This window comes from Myotis davidii, unplaced genomic scaffold (genome assembly GCF_000327345.1).
Source record: "Myotis davidii unplaced genomic scaffold, ASM32734v1 scaffold674, whole genome shotgun sequence".
Classification (NCBI taxonomy): Eukaryota; Metazoa; Chordata; class Mammalia; order Chiroptera; family Vespertilionidae; genus Myotis; species Myotis davidii.
Genome location: NW_006286674.1, coordinates 1,798,064 through 1,815,706, shown reverse-complemented (window position 1 = coordinate 1,815,706; position 17,643 = coordinate 1,798,064). Strand labels below are relative to the sequence as shown.

Genomic DNA, 17,643 nt, shown 5'->3' with positions numbered 1-17,643 from the left:
ACCTATCCTTTCTGTTCCAAAGTGGGTTTTTAAAAAATCAGGTGCCTATCTATAATAATAAAAGGGTAATATGCTAATTCGACCAGATGTCTTCCAGACTTCATTCTGGATATCCTTCCTGATGAAGCTGGGGCTGAAGCAAAGCCAGCCCAGGTCCCGGGTGCCTGCGGCCTGCCAGAAAGAGGGAAGCCTGGGTCCCGAGTACCTGAGGCTGGTGGAGGATGGATGCCTGGGTCCTGGGTGTGGGGGCCAAAGCAGAGGCAGTTAGGGGCGATCAGGCAGGTAGGCGAGCAGTTAGAGGCAATCGGGCACGCAGGTGAGCAGTTGGGGGCAGCAGGCAGGCAGGCAGAGTGGTTAGGGGTGATCAGGCAGATAGGCAGAGTGGTTGGGGGGATCAGGCAGATGAGTGGTTAGGAGCCAGTGGTCCTGGATTGCGAGAGGGATGTCTATTTGCCGGTTTAGGCCCGATCCCTGTGGGACAACCCCTGAGGGGTCCTGGATTGCGAGAGGGTGTAGGCTGGGCTGAGGGACTGACCTTCCCCCTCCCCTGTGCATGAATTTTGTGCACCGGGCCTCTAGTCTTAATATAACTGGAAAAATATATAATCAGAAATGTGGTAATTAGAGAGTTGGAAATTGCTATGGAGAATGGAGGGGAAAATTAGTTCCAACTAGGTGGTTTGGGGGAAGGTTCCCTAAGGATTTTGTATTTTGAATTGTACCTGACTAATAAGTGATTTTGGATGAATTTTGCTAGAAGAGAAATGGTTCCGAAGTGCCAGTGTTGAACTAGAGATGATCCGTGAAGTTTTCCCATTGCAAAATGTGAAAAATAAAAATGGTGGTTTAATAGTAATGCTATATTAATCATTCAAAGAGTTTTACATCAAACACCTATGTACCCAGCATCCAGGTTAAGACATGTGTCCTTGATGATACATATAGCTCCAGTTCCTTTGTTCCTAATGACTTTTAGAAAAGCCCACCTAGTGTGCATACCTTAGTTATTGAACCACACACTCTTTGTACCCATTTTGCTATTGTAAATAGTGCTGCTCTGAACATTCCTGCACACGTTTCCTTGTGTGTATCTCGAAGAGCTTCTTTTATCAGGGGGTCTTATTATTTTTCTGTTCCATGAACCCCCTTTTCAGTCTGAAACCCATGACTCCTTCTCAAAATAATGCTTTTTAATGCATAAAATAAAATATATAGGATTGTAAAGCAAACCAGTTACACTGAGAAACTATTCTTAAAGTGCTAAAAGGCAAACAAGGTTGTGACAGGACGTTTACACAGAGACATATACAACACATGACCGTTGCTGGATTCAGGTTTTTCATACTTTAGGTTTTGTTGTACCTAAGTTAGATTTTCCTTTTTGGGCAGACTCTTTCCTGATTTTTGCCCCAAGGTGAATGAGTTCGGTTGTATTTTATCTTTTTCTGTTCTCGGAAATTTTATATAAGATTGGAGTTACTCATTATTTTAATATTGGCTGGAATTCCTATCTTGAAACAGTCTTATTTTATGAGTTTAGAAACTATTGAACCTAGTTGTTGAAGGGTTACCGATCTCAGGCTTCTGTGTCTTCTTGAATCTGGTTTAGTAAGATAAAGCAAACTTCTGCAAGACTTCAAGAAAATAAAGAAGACACAAACACTATTAAGAATAAAAAAGGAACATGCCTGGTAAATACAGGGTGGGGCAAAAGTAGGTTTACAAATTTGTATGGAAAAAAACTTGTAAATAATAATGTACAGTAAGAATAAACTCTGTTTTGCATACTCACAACCATAAACGTACCTTTGCCCTACCTGGTATAGAGTCAGTGAAAATACTTTTTAAAAAGATTCTCTGAACAACTTTAAGTGATAAACTTGAAATTTTCAAATTTCAGTGAAATTTGACAGTCTCTTTTGGGAAATATGAGTTGAGTGGTTTTTTTCTTTACTTTTTCTCTGAGTTTCTTGGACCTGTGGATGTATGTGTACCATAAAATTTGGAAAATTCTGGGTCATTATTTCTCCAAATATTCTTCTGTTTCACACTGTCTTCTTTTGGATTTCAGTTACACATGTGTTAGACTGATGACCAGCGACTCTTGTATGCTCTCTTCTTTTTCTCTCCATTATTTTGATATTACCATCTGATCTTGCATGTTTTTTACCTTTCCCTTAGAGCAGTGATTCTCAACCTTCTGGCCCTTTAAATACAGTTCCTCATGTTGTGACCCAGCCATAAAATTATTTTCGTTACTACTTCATTACTGTAATGTTGCTACTGTTCGTAATGTTGCTAATGAATCATAATGTAAATATCTGATATGCAGGATGGTCTTAGGTTGACCCCTGTGAAAGGGTCGTTCCACCACCAAAGAGGTCGCGACCCACAGGTTGAGAACTGATGCCTTAGAGCATTTAGCATATTGATCACACTTATTTTAAATACCCTGTTGATAATTTTAAAATCTGTCTCATATAAGAAGCTGGTTCTGTTGATTACTTTGTCTCTTGGTAATGTTTTGTTTTTCTTACCTTTTCCTAAGCTTTGTTATTTTCTGTGTTGAAAATTGAATACCTTGTGTAGGACAGTAGACTAAGGTAAATAGTTTTTATGCCTGGTTATGCTTACACCTTTCCTTCTGCTGGGACTTTAATGTGGGGGATTTAATATAGTTAGGAGTTGGGCTGGGTTTGAGGTTTGTTTCTGTGGTTAACCTTCATTACACCACAGACTTCAAATTCCTCTAACAGTATCTTATTTTTAGATTGGGGGCTGGTTTGCCAAGCATTTTCTCAATGTCTCTAGGTCTTCCCTTTGCATAGCACCTCAGAGAGGGTCATTCTCTAGCAGTATTCCAGTTACCCGTTACAGGAAGTTGGCTGGTAGAAAATACCTCTGTCCTATTGTTCTGATAAAGTCTCAGCCTTAGGCTGCACCGTCCCTGGACCTGGGGTATTTGGCCTTCTTACTGCTCCTGCCTGACCCGCAACTATAGTCCTAGGCCCATATATAGTCCTGCCCCTTCCTCAGATACAAAAATTTCCCTAGTGCCCCAAGGAGATTAGTATCCCAAGCAAATTAAACCTTTTATTCCTTAAAGGAGGCAAGCAAGAGTTAGTGCCCCTCCCGTATTGGCTCCTATTCCCCTCCCTCAGGCTGTACCGTTGACCTCTCTTTTTCAAGGTTCTCATCAATATTTATTATGTAAACCTGTTGGGCCCATGAAGAGATTTGTGAACTTTGCTGCGCCCTTGGGCTCCACACTTGGCCTCCACCAATCTGATACTTATTCTAGTTGAAATATGCTTAATATTCTGACTGCTTCTGCCCTGGTCTCTCCTTAGATTTGGGGCTAGTTGGTTGCCCTCTGACCTCACTTCTGTGTGTTCAACTAAAGTCATGAATGTAGAGTTTGACTGGCATTTTTTCTTTTTTTAATTGAAGGTGTGGGCACAATGCACTTTCTGACTCTCTAGATTCCTGACGAATTCAAAAGTCTTTATTATGATATATTTAAAATTACTTTGTAATTTTTATGTCTTCCTTTTCTCTGCTTTTTCCTCCTTTATTGATTTTTATTGGCTTACTTTCATTTTTCTTTCTCTCTTCTAGTGTGACTTTCATAATTTCTTTTCTATTAGTGTATATTACTTGAAAAATATTGAAAATTCTTATTTGACTAAACAAAGACTAAAGTTAGTAATTATCTCTGTCTTCCTTCCAAACTGTAGTAAGGGCCTTAGATGAACTTCATGTGCTCTTCTTCCATCTTCAGATCTTACATTTTACTGTTATTGTATATCTTTTTTATACATCCAAATTACTAGACATTATTGTTGTTTTATGGAGTCTGTGCTCATTTGAATTTGTTTACCCATTTTACCAATTTTTTGCTCTCTATTCTTTTACTTAAGTTTCTTTCCAGTTTCAATCATATATTTATACTCTTACTTTCTGAAAATAAATATGCTTTCTCTCACTCTTGTGTAAAAGTTTAGCTGATTATAGAATTGGAGGATGAAAATTATTTTTTAAGCTCTACATGTTTTTCCTGTTGATATGTCTGCCAGATATTTCACTTTCCCCCTTCACAGACTCAGATTTTACCTTCGTTTGCCTCTTCTTTAGCATTCTAAGCTTTGTTACATTCTGTCTGCATGAGGATTTTATTTGTCCTGTTTGGGACTAGTTGTGTTTCCTGAACTTCATGTGGATTTATATATATTTTCTTTATTTTTCTTTCAGTTGTAAAAAATTCTCAACTATTATCATCTCTTAGATCAGCAATTTTCAGCCGTTGTGCTGCCAGAATTTTTAAAACATGCAATACCTGACTATTTAGTCAGGGGCACTGACCTCTTTTCCCTTAGATCAGGGATAGGGAACCTTTTTTCTGCCAACAGCCGTTTGGATATTTATAACATCATTTGCAGGCCATACAAAATTATCAACTTAAAAATTAGCCTGCTATATTTGGTCAAACATTTAATTAACTCACCCCTAATGACTTGGCAGGGCCAGACCAAAGGATTTTGCTGGCCTTATATGACCCATGGGCCAGATGTTCCCCAACCCTGCCTTAGGTTGTGAAATAAAAAAATGACAACAGCCAACACAATAGAAGCCATCCTATATGAATGAATAAAAATTATATCCATTTTTTTGTAAGATTGGCAAAAATATAATATCTTTCTGGTGTGCCGGGAAACAAAAAAGGTTGAAAATTGCTGTCTTAAACCATCATCTCTCACCTCCTTTTTTATTTTATTTTATTTTATCCTGCAACCTCTATTAGGCAGTTTTGGGTTTTTTTGTACTTTCTTATTCTCTTTTCTATGTCTCATTTCTGAGACACTAATTGTTTCTTCAGTGTATTTAACCTAACCTTTAATTGGATTTTTAATATCAGTGGCTATATTATTTTTAGAAATTGCACTTGGTTATTTTTTAAAATTTGTCAAATTTTCTTGACAGTAACTTGTGCTTTGCTTTTGCTTCCTTTTTTATGTCTAATAATTTTGAACATAAATTATCTTTTTTTTAACATAAATTATCTTATATAAAGTCCCTGTGATTTTATTATATAGGGTTCTTAAAAATCTCTTCTTGCTATTTTTTTATTTACGTTTCTCATTCATAGCCAATTTTTGGGTTTTGTCATTCTGGGTCATGGAATTGTAATCAGGGTGCAGGAGGAGTTTTATCTGTGGGAATTCTTTATAGCTTATCTTAAAGGTATGTTCCTCTGAAGTATAGTTATTTGTTTTAATAGTAGAAGGCAAAGGCAGTAGAAAGAGGTGGTGGAACATTTTGAATACAATACCAAGAGTTTACTACAATTTTGTAGACAGACAGTATTCGTTGAAAATGAAGATGAAGAAACCCAGAAGTGGTAAGAAATGTTGGATCTTAAATCTATTAGATAATCCAGATTTTTAATTAAAACTAGAGGCAGGGTTGGTTTCAGAATAGATATGATAGGAACAATTGAGCATTTATTAAGTATCTGTTGAATTTCAGGCATTGTGTGAGACTCCTTTCATAAACTTTTCTCATATAATTCTTACAACACAGCCTTGAAAGGGAGGTGGGAATATTTATGCTTATACCAGTGTACTGAAATTTGATGGGATTAGATAACTTGACCAAGGCTGAAGAAGTGTTAAACGAGGAGCCAGATTTTACTTGTCTTTGGTTATGAAAATTCCTATTGTTGCTTTCAAGCCCCTGATAGAATAATTTGAGGTTGAGAAAATTCAGGCTGGGTTAAGCCTGAATGGAAAAATTATCTCAAGTCAGTTGATTCAAGTTCTATGGGTTTTTTTTAGCATGTCCTATAATTATAATACATGAAGCAGCGAGTGTTTATTGAGTTCTTACTATATATTAAGCTACTTACATGTATTATCTCAGTTAATTCTGAAGAAAACCCAAATGAGAAATAGGTAGTATTTTTTAAATTGATTTTAGAGAGAGGAAGGGGTAGAGAGAGAAAACGAGAGACAGGAAAATATCGATGTGAGAGAGAAACATACATCAATCTGTTGCTACCTCAATGTGCCCAACTAGGGATTAAACCCACAATCTAGGTATCTGCCCTGACTGGGAATCTAACCTGCGACCTCTCGGTGTATGGGATAATGCTCCAACCAACTAAGCCACAGAGGCCAGGATAGTAGTATTTTTATATACATTTTCAAATAAGAAAATTGAGACTTAGAAACATTAACTAGTTAGCTTAATCACCAAATAGTAAGCCAGAATTCAAAATCAGCCCATGCTCCATGAAAGTAGACTGTTCTGTGTATTGGAGGAATGTAGACATGCACATGGAACATTTTTGACAACAGGTTTACGTCCAGTAAATGGTGATGGCACCTTCAATTGGTCTGTGCTTTATTTTGATAATTGGAAAGAAGAGCTAAATTCATCCTCATCCTGTATCTACCCACTTTGTACCACATTGCCTATTTCAGAAATTAATATCTCCAAGTTCTATGTGACCATCCTTGTAGTTTATAGGTATTTATTATATAACTAGAGGCCCAGTGCACTAAATTCATGCAAGAGGGGGTTCCCTCCGCCTGGCCTGCACCCTCTCCAATCCAGGACATCCCTCTCACAATCTGGGACTGCTGGCTCCTAATTGCTCACCTGCCTGCCTGCCTGGTCACCCTTAACCACTCTTCCTGCCTATCTGATTGCCCCTAACTGCTCTTCCCTACTGGCCTGATCGCCCCTAACTGCTCTCCCCTGCCTGCCTAATCACCTCTAACTGCTCTCCCCTGCTGGCCTGATTGCCCCTAACTGCACTCCTCTGCTGGCCTGATTGCCCCGTCACTGTGGCTTTGTCCAGAAGGATGTCCGGAAGATATCTGGTCTAATTAGCATATTACCCTTTTATTAGTATAGATGGTAAATTGAGGTATAATGAGAGTTTCTAATTATGGACCTTATGAATTCATTAATTTGATTTTAAAGCAGTTTTATAAATCTTTCACTTTTTTTAGTTTTTAAGTATTTGTTGAATAAAATCTACCTATAAGTAATATACCAACATTTTTTATAATGTTGTATAAGCATGAAATGGGTAGGTAGAAATTTATGAGTTTTTTCAGGCCTTTTATATGTATAGTCTGAGTATTTGTATTTTTTTATTATTAGAACCAGATCAATAGTAACCATCTTCGAAGAGCAGAACAAGAGGTGATCAGTCTACAGGAGAAGGTGCAGTATCTTTCTGCGCAGAACAAAGGACTGCTTACTCAATTAAGTGAAGCAAAACGCAAACAAGCAGAGATTGAATGCAAGGTAAACATATCAAGTAGCTAGTTGTTTTTGTCAATATGAAAATTCCTGTTTTGTTTTATCTCATTATTGATTACATCATCTTTAAACCAAATAAAGCCATAAAACTAGTTTAATGTTCCAGTTTTTCTGAACTTGGTTTGGTGGTTGCTTTCAGACCAGGGTAGGGCATCTTGCTTTGAGGTGGATTTCAGGCAGGAAACCTTGTTTTCGACCACTTGGTTAAGTGCCAGTGCATGAAATTAAGTTAACCAAGGGGTTAAAACTGGTATCTGTCTGCAGCATTTCTTTTGACCGATAGCCCTTTAAAACCAATACTTTTAAGGTCTCAACCAAGAAGATGGGTAATTTAGAGAGGTTAGGGCAGCTCTGCTTTGATAGGTACCTTATTAGCGGGCAGTGAATATATTCACATGTTTTCTGGATAGAGTAGAGAGCAAAAGAAATGGGTGTGTGCCAATGGATTGGGAAAACTGTGTCCATTTCTCATTACTACTTTAATAAGTTTTTCTATTTTTGTGTGAAGTGTTTGAATTCATAAAGCATGTAAAAGCGTTAGAATGCAAGTATGTTTTTTCCTGAAATAAGTTTATAGTATAGCAGTGGTGAAAGAGAGAGGAGATGGGAAGTGGGGTAGGAGGAGAGGGTGTGTGTGTGTGTGTGTGTGTGTGTGTGTGTGTGTGTGTGTGTGTGAAATAACTAAAGAGATGCTGTGGTCTGAGCATTAGAATGGATTGCTGAGGACAAGTTATGGATTTAAAAAATAAACTAGATATCCATCTTTCCATGGTGAGATAGTAGGAATGATGCCCTTTAAAGATTCCAGTCCTATTATTCTATGATAAGAAATAAGACTTTCAATGGCACATATAAAGCTGTAATTCCATCAACTTGTTCTGGTGTCATTAAAAACCAAGAGTGAAGCTTGAGTGGTTTATCAGTGTCACTGAAATCCAGAGATGAAATTACATCCTAATTAATATGCATGGCTGTTACAATTTACTCTGACAGAAATCTGTAGGCAGTACTGAAATTTGTACTAATTTAAGAGGAGTCCCTCTTGAAGTATATGACTAGACTAATTTAGAAATAAAATGATGTGACATGAGTTTATATCAACTTGATTTGTTATACTAATATTTTACTGAGTTTCTATTATGCTATATTGTCTGCTGACTCATTTTTATTAAAGAACTAAATGTAATGTTTTTCATTATTGCTCTAGGTTTTTCTTAAAATGTGTTGATAACACTATTATTGGATTTAATATTTCTCCTCAAATGCCTTCCCACCTTTTAATCAAAGTAAAGTGTTCTTTGGAAATAAATATTTGGGGAATTTGCTGATGAAAATAACTTTCTTTGAATTTATTTAAGCAATAGGATCAGATTTGGAATTTTAGAGAATTTAGGAACTCTTTTGAGATTTAAAATTTTTTTAATGTTCATTAATACCTCTGTGAAGTATGTTACAGATGCTGACTCTGATATTTCCCCTTCACTTAAGCTGTATAATGATTTATTTAATCTTTTATAATGCCTTTTGCCTATTTCAAGAATGACTAGTGTATTGTCTTTTGATAAACAATAATAAAGTTCATTTAATTTTTTATTTATTTAAAATGTCAGGATGCTATTTTAATATTAATATTAATGTTATTTTCTCTCTGTAACTGAATTTGAATGTTCCCACTTTAAGATCATAGTACAAGTCTATGATCCCCAATATGAAAATCCCAAACACTATAAAACCCAAAGGTTTTTTTCATAAATTTTACACAAATTCATTTGGAAGCAAAACCTGATTTGAATTGAAATATGGCCATTTATCATTTTTATTTATCCAAGTTGGTGTGGGTATTTATACTTCACTGCCTCATTGTGTTGAGCATTGAGTATACTGTTTCATTATGGATGCCGCCTCAGCTCCTACTGGATACATCATATTACTTTTGTAAAATCTAAAAAATCTGAAATTTCATAGCACACCTGGATCCTAAGATTTCAGTAATGGGATTGTGGAATTTTCTACATAAATCAAAATTTGAAGATTTTAGGTTCTCTAGTTCTACATATATTGAGAAAACATTAATTTATATACAAACTTATAAAATTGTGTAATAAATAATGTTAAGTGAGGAAAGTCAGTCAAGGTATTTTTATTATGATTATAATACTAATATTATAACACCCCTTCTATCTCATTCTCTTCCTGACCCTACCACATACCTCTTTTTTCAGTTTTTACCCCCAGGTTATGCTTTTATTTTTTCATAAGTCCTTTTAGAGTTTCTTTTAGGCAAATATTGTGAAGTAAATGTTCATACTTTTTCTTGTCCTCACTCTTTTACATGAAAGTTAGCATACTGTATATTCTGCTTTTGCTTTTTTTTTTTGGCCATATGTTTTCTAAAGTTTTAAATATCAGTTCTTGAAGTGTCTTCTCATTATTGATGGGCACATGGGTTGTTCCCAGTGTTTTACTACTATAAACGGAGTATAATGAATAACCTTGTAACATACATAATTTCAGATGTATAGAAATGTATCTACACATTCTTGTAGGTTAAATTCCTGTAAATGTTATTGTTTGGTGAATGGGTAAATACATTGGTTCTTTTCATAGATTTTGTTAAATTACCCTCCTGAATGTTGTACCATTTTTTACATTGACAGCAGGGCATTATGGTACCTGTTTCTTTGTCATGTTACTTACAAAGTGTCTAGGCAAATATTTTCGTTTTAAATAGATGTAATTTACATATTCTAGGGCAGTGATTCTCAAATTGGTTTGGGAGGAGGCGAGATTATGAGACTTCAAAGAATGATGGCATCTACTTATGTATTTGAGAATAAAGTCAAATATTTGGCTGTGTTCTGTCAGTTACTCTTTTTTCTTCTTCTTTTTTTTCTTTTTATTTTTGGTGCCCTTGACCAAAATCAAACCTGGGACCCTTGAGTCCACGGGCTGATACTCTATCCATTGAGCCAAACCGGCTAGGGCTGTCAGTTACTCTTACAGGCACTGAGGATACAGTAGTGAAGAAGGTGGACATAATGTTTAGTGAGATAATAAGTAAAAATTGATAAGATCATTACCAATGATATACTGTGGACTGGGAGTTAAGAGGAAGTGGGAATTAAGATGCGGTGCTAGAAGGTGGTATGAGAGGTGGGACCTAAAGAGTAGCAAAGAATTAGTCTTGTGAAGAGCCAGCGCAAGATCCCTGAATGAATAGGGTCACAGAGTTCAAAAGCAGGAAAGAACTTGGTTGCTGAGTCTTGTACATAATGAAAAGCTTAATGAGATGAAGCCAGGGAGATAGGCTGTGACCCTACTTCTTATATGTAAATTTTTATACTCATGGCAACAAGTTTGGGTTTTGCTCTGTGGGAAGCTAGTGAAACATTTTAAGTAGGAAAGCAATATATGATATTTTTACTGTATTTGCTTCAGATTTTTTTACTTTTTTTGTTTGTTTGTTTGTTTTTTAAATATATTTTATTGATTTTTTACAGAGAGGAAGGGAGAGAGACGGAGAGAGATAGAGTTAGAAACATCGATGAGAGAGAAACATCGATCAGCTGCCCCCTGCACATCTCCTACTGGGGATGTGCCTGCAACCCAGGTACATGCCCTTGACCGGAATCGAACCTGGGACCCTTCAGTCCGCAAGCCGACGCTCTATCCACTGAGCCAAACCGGTTTCGGCAGATTTTTTTACTTTTTGAAAAGATTCTTTTTAAAAAAATGTGTTTATTGATGAGAGAGAGAGAGAGAGAGAGAGAGAGAGAGATTGAAACAACATGATAAGAGAGAATTATTGATTGGTTGCCTCCTGGGGATCACACCCAAAATCCGGACTTGTGCTCTGACCTGGAATTGAACTGTGACCTTCTAGTTCATGGGTCAGTGCTCAACCACTGAGCACACTGGCTGAGATTTTTTTACTTTTGATTTTAAAATAATTTTATGTTTAAAGAAAAGTGGCAAAGATAGTGCAGAGAATTTCCATAGACCCTTTCATCAGCTTGTCCTGATGTTAACATCTTACATAACCATGGTACCTTTATTGATACTAAGAAGTGAATGTTGATACAATGATAGTCCTAAACTACAGATTTTATTCAGATTTTCCTAGCATGTCTCAGTTTCCTCTAATCTGTCACAGCACGGATATTGTAGAATATGGTTTTAGAGTTTTTTCTTTGTGACATTTTGAGGTGGTGGGGTAAATATTATGCAGAATTGTGAAACAGTCTAATTTTTATTATTATTTGTAATACGATGTAAATATTTATTAACATTTATTCTTCAGAAAGAATATGATTTTTAAAATATTATCTACTAACATTATTAGTATTCATATCTTTGTTATTCTGTTGTCCTGGTTAAGGGTTTCAAAGTTCTCAATAATTGTTCTTTTATAAAAAACTTAACTTTCAGTTACTAGTAATTTTAAAAAATTTAATTAAGTTAAATTTTAATTTAAGTATTTTGAGCAATATTAATTTATATGAATGATATTTCTTAATATTTAAAGATGGGATGCTATCCTGTATATTCATTTTATATCAAGTTTAGGAGATAATGGCTTTTTCTTATTTGATGGGCTTATTTGTTATTTTCTGAATTTTAAGATAGGTTACAGTGTTTCTGTTTCTGTATTAATTTATCTTTAGTTTGGTTAATTGTATGGTTTATTATTGGCTTGTTTTGTTTGCCACCCTAGAACAAGGAAGAAGTGATGGCTGTGAGGCTGCGGGAAGCAGATAGCATAGCTGCTGTGGCTGAACTGCAGCAGCACATCGCAGAGCTTGAAATCCAGGTACCATATGGACATAATAAAATACACATACAAATAACGCAATCGTTTCCTCTCCCTCTGTGCCTGAACAATTATATCTTCATCCTGAAAATGACTGTGATTCTGTTTTCAACACTTACTCATTTCCAAGTCCATTCTTTTTATTGTTGTAAGTGTATAGTTCCATGACATTAAGTACATTCACATAGTTGTGCATCTAATCTCCAGAACTCTTCATCTTGCAAACCTGAAAGTCTATACCTATTAAATAACTCTTTGTTCTCCTCTTTCCCCAACCCTTGGAAATCACACATTCTACTTTCTGTCTCTGAATTTGACTATTTTAGGTCCCTCATATAAGTATAGTCATGCAGTGTTTCTCTTTGTGACTGGCTTATTGCACTTAGCATAATGCCATTAAGGTTCACCCATGTTGTGGCATGTGTCAGAATTTCATTTTTAAGGCTGAATAATACTCCATTGTATGTGTGTACCACATTTTGTTTATCCATTGATGAATACTTGAGTTGCTTCCACATTTTGGCTGTTGTGAATAATACTGCTGTACAAATATCTGTACATGGTGTACAAATATCTGTTAGAGTCCTTGCTTTCAATTCCACCCATAAACGGAATTGCTGGATCCTGTGGCAATTCTGTGTTTAACTTTTGAGAAATTGTTATACTATTTTTCACAGCAGTTACAGCATTTTACATTCCCACCAGCAATGCACAAGGACAAAGGTCTCGATTTCTTCACATCCTCACCAACATGTATTAATTTTGTTTTCTTTTTTCAATACCAGCCATCCTAATGAGTGTGCCTGGTATCTCACTGTGGTTTTAGTTCACATTTTCTTAATGATTATTAATATTGAGCATCTTTCATGTGCTTATTTGTCTTCTGTGTATCTTCTTTAGAGAAGTGTCTATTCAAGTCTTCGCCCATCTTTTAATGAGGTTGTTCTTGTGTTTTAGAAGTTCCTTATAGTGTCAATCCCTTATCAGATATGTGGTTTACAAACATTTTCTCCCATTTCATGGGTTGCCTTTTCACTCTTATTTCCCTTTATGTACAAAAGTTTTGGGGTTTTTTTTTGAAGTCTAACTTATGGGGGGGTTTTTGTTGCCTGTGCTCCAAGTCCATTTTTGAACGATAATGATCATATTTCTATATTGTCAAAGCTGTTTTCAAAAGAAAATTCAAAGCTTTAAAAATAACTGTTTTGTTACTTCTTCTTATACAGTACTAGAGGCCCGGTGCACGAATTCGTGCACAGGTGGGGTCTGGCCAGCCCACCCTGACCGGGGCAGATCAGGCCAGGCCGGCTAAGGGGAGGTACTGTGGGTGGAGCCAGCCGTGGGGGAAGGGTCGCAGGCAGTTGGTGGGCCAGCCCCACCCCCTGGTTGAACTCCCGGTTGAACTCCCAGTGGAGGGGACAGTTTGCATATTAGCCTTTTATTATATAGGACTAGAGGCCCAGTGCACAAGATTCATGCACTGGAGGGTAGGGGTCCCCTCAGCCCAGCCTGCACCCTCTCGCAGTCCAGGGCTCTTGCAGTCTGAGGGTTTCCCGCCACTGCTGCGATTCTTGCCAACTGTGAGCCCGGCTTCTAGCTGAGCAGTGCTCACCCTGTGCGACTGCACTTACCACCAGGGGACAGCTCCTGAATTGAGCATCTGTTCCCTGGTGGTCAGTGCATGTCATAGTGACCAGTTGTTCCGCCGTTCAGTCGATTTGCATATTATGCTTTTACTAGGGGCCCGGTGGACGAAATTCGTGCACTGGGTGTGTGTGTGTGCGGGGGGGTGTCCCTCAGCCCAGCCTGCCCCCTCTCGCATACTGGTAGCCCTCATCCCCCTCCAGTCGCAGGAACAGTCCCTTGCCCAGGCCTGACGCCTCTGACAGAGGTGTCAGGCCTGGGCAGGGGACCCTCTTTTCCCCCCATCACTGGTTCTGCCCCCAGCCCAGGCCTGATGCCTCTGGCCCAGGCATCAGGCCTGGGCAGGGGACCCCCAGCCCCCCACCCAGGCCTGATGCCTCGGTCAGAGGAGTTGATCCTCATCACCCTCCCATCACCAATCACCGGATCGGCCCCTTGACCAGGCCTGAGGCCTCCGGCAGAGGTGTCAGGCCTCGGCAGGGGACCCCCAGCTCCCCACGGTTGCAGGCTCCGCCCCTGCCCATGCCTAACGCCTCTGGCTGAGGCGCCCGGCCCGGGCAGCGGGGACCCGCAGCTGCAGCGGCCCCGTGATCATGGGCTCCACTTTAGGCCCAGGCAACGGACCCCTAGCTCCTGGGACTGCCAGTTTCGACCGTGCCCAGCTCCCATCGCTGGCTCCACCCCTACTTCCTGCTATCACTGCCCTGCCCCTCAGCTCTTAGCTCCCCCCTGGGTTTCCAATCACTGTCAGTGGCAGGGGGCTTCTTCCTGCTTTCCCTTTCGCCTCCCTACATTGTGCCTACATATGCCAATTAACCGCCATCTTGTTGGCAGTTAACCGCCATCTTGTGGATAGTTAACTGCCAATCTTAGTTGGCAGTTAATTTGCATATAGCCCTGATTAGCCAATGAAAAGGGTAGCGTCGTATGCCAATTACCATTTTTCTCTTTTATTAGTGTAGATTATATAGAATATATAGAATAAGGTAATATGTACATTTCTAATATGGGCAAAGTATTATATTTATAATCTTATTTCCCTCACAGCATTTTATTTTGGTCTGTCCAGGCTATAAATAGTTTTACCTGCAAATCTAGAATTTTCTTCCCACCTGAAAAATAATTTTGTCCTTAAATTACAATTAAAATTCAGTTAATTTCTGCCCTAGCCAGTTTGGCTCAGTGGATAGAGCATCAGCCTGCAGGCCAAAGGATCATAAGTTCAATTCCAGTTAAGAGCATGTACCTTGGTTGCAGGCTCCTCCCTGTCCCAGGCCCTGATTGAGGCATGTAGGATGCAACCAATCGATGTGTTCTAAGACTTACATATTATAACCTCATCTTTTGATCTGGGTCAAAAGTAATCACAACACATTATGATTTTTATAAGTTTATTAAAAGGTATCTTTTATGTCCTATTGATAATATTACCCATAAAGTAGCACATATTCAGAAAAACTTAAGGCATACATAATATATTTATAATCAGCTATTTACATTGCTGTCATATGCAATTCTAGTTTAATATGTACTTTTCTAACATCAAGAAAATTATAAAAAATTTTATACATCAGTCACAAAATAGCAAGATTTAAATCACTCTTTCTATTGATTCTGAAGTACTTAGTCTGCCTATATCGCCGCCATCTTCTTCCCCCCACTTTCTGCTCCAATGCATGTTTTATTTAAAATGAAATATAACATTTCATTTTTTAAAAATATAAACGAAAATGCATGAAATTTTTACTATCAATAGCAGTATGTTAGCATCAGATGGCACTTGATTAAGTGATCACTTGAATCCTGATTGCCAAATTCATTGGTATTTTTTCGGTATTTATCTTGCTTGAACATACTTCATTTGCCATTGTTGACCTCTCATCCTCTTTTCATTGTCTCCTCCCTTGGCTTTCCTAACAACACTCACTTTTGACTTTCTTCTTTCTTCTTTCTTTCTAAACTGTTGTTTTCAGTCTTCTCTATCCGTTCTGAATCTTTGTATTCTTCCCAAAATACAAGTTTTGGCTGTTTTAAAAACTGTGTTCAAATGAAAAGTCTCACCTACATGGCTTCAGGAGCAGTCTTTACAAGTGATTCCTAATATATGTCCATCCCTAGCATGTACTACTTTATGAGGGATATTATCAACAGAACATAAAGGATACCTTTTTATAAACTTAATATAAATCAAAACATGTTGTGATTACTTTTGACCAATAATTGTTAAACCTTTTAAAAATTACTAGCACAATAATACAGAGTTCATAAAGCAAAATTATAATCCTACTAGAGGCCCGGTGCATGCAATTCGCATGCAGGTACGGTCGCTAGGCCTGGCCTGCGATCAAGACCATCTTCCCTGGCTGCCGGCAGCTGGCCCCGCCACCCACCGCCACCCAATCAGAGCCTGCCAACCAGGGGGAGGGACCAAGAGGTTGGCCATTCCTGCCCGCTCACCGGCCCTGCTCCCATCACGTGTCGTCCTCTGTATGTGGGGCGACCAGCAGGGCAGGGGCCTTGGCCTGGTGTCACCCGCGTCCTCTGGTTCCCCATTTGCCATCCGGCAATTGCAGCCTGCTGGCTGCGGGGAGGGACCGAGAGGTGGTCAGTGCACCTCATAGCAACTGGTCGAGCAGTCGTTCTGGTCGTTCTGCCGTTCGGTTGATTTGCATGTTACTCTTTTATATATATCCTATCTAATAAAAGACAAATAGGGTAATTAACTGTACCTTCGATACTCTTCCCATTGGCTAATCAGGAAGATATGCAAATTAACTGCCAACCAAGATGGCGGCTAATTTGCATACTGCAGGCAGGGCAGGACAGCGCCATTCTGCCTGCCCTGCTGCCATCTGGGTCTGCTCTCTGTGACCCGGGCGGCAGGCGGCCCGTATGGGACCCGACCCAGGGCTGGCAGGCAGGACCACAGCGATCCACCACCGGCCACGCCCACAAACGGCCCTCCTGCAGGGATCCCAGGCTGGCAGGTGCTAGTGCACCGATCTGCCAACATGCACACCCGGGCGGCCTTTGCCATGCACAAACTATGCAGCTGGGAGAGGGGAGTGGGGCTGCTGGGAGAAGGGCGGGAACTTCCCGGGTTTGCGTCAGGCAGCCCAGAGCTGAGTGCGAACTATCCCCATTGGCAGCTGCTTGCTCATTCACATACTCGCTTATTCATTCACTCATTCGTTATTCACTCACTCAGCAAACCCTCTCAGGTCCCTGGCACCAGGCCAGGCACTGAAGGTGAAGCAGGATAAGACAGAGCTATGTCCTCAAGATGTTAGTAATTCAGTAGGGCGAAGCAGGCACATGAACGAGGCAGTTGTATGCACAGATGCAGTGTACTGGGTTCTGTGAGGGCTGTAACTAATGCCAACTTTGTTCTCTTGATAAAATGGGGCCTCGGGAGCCAGGCCACCCCAAGCGTGTAGGCCTGTGCCTAGGCCAGGAGTAGCCAGGGTCCTGGAACATGACAGAGGGTGCAGGTCGGGTTGAGGGGTCTGGCCCCACCCCTCACCCTTACCCCCGAGTGCACAAATTTTTGTGCACTGGGCTACTAGTAGATATAATAAACACCTAATATGCTAAGTGTCCAGTCATCTGGTCGGCCGTTCAACCAATCAAAGCGTAATTTGCTAATGATACGCTAAGGCGGCTCAACCACTCGCTATGACATGCACTGACCACCAAGGGGCAGACAGTCGGCCAGTCAACCAGTCGCTATGATGTGCACTGACCACCAGGGGCAGAAGCTCTGACTGGTAGGTTAGCTTGCTGCTGGGGTCTGGCTGATCAGGACTGAGCGAGACAGGCCAGACACGCCCTTGAGCCCTCCCACACTCTCTCCCCAG

At 39.4% G+C, this 17,643-nt stretch overlaps 1 protein-coding gene across 1 annotated transcript in view; it reads left to right on the top strand.

Moving 5' to 3' along the window:
* Nucleotides 1-17,643, top strand: part of EVI5 (ecotropic viral integration site 5) — a 181,245-nt gene that overhangs the window by 108,832 nt on the left and 54,770 nt on the right. The window contains exons 16-17 of the mRNA XM_015560323.1: nt 7,171-7,317; nt 12,047-12,142. Coding sequence (XP_015415809.1) covers nt 7,171-7,317; nt 12,047-12,142 — 243 coding nt within the window. The remainder of the gene's footprint in view (nt 1-7,170; nt 7,318-12,046; nt 12,143-17,643) is intronic.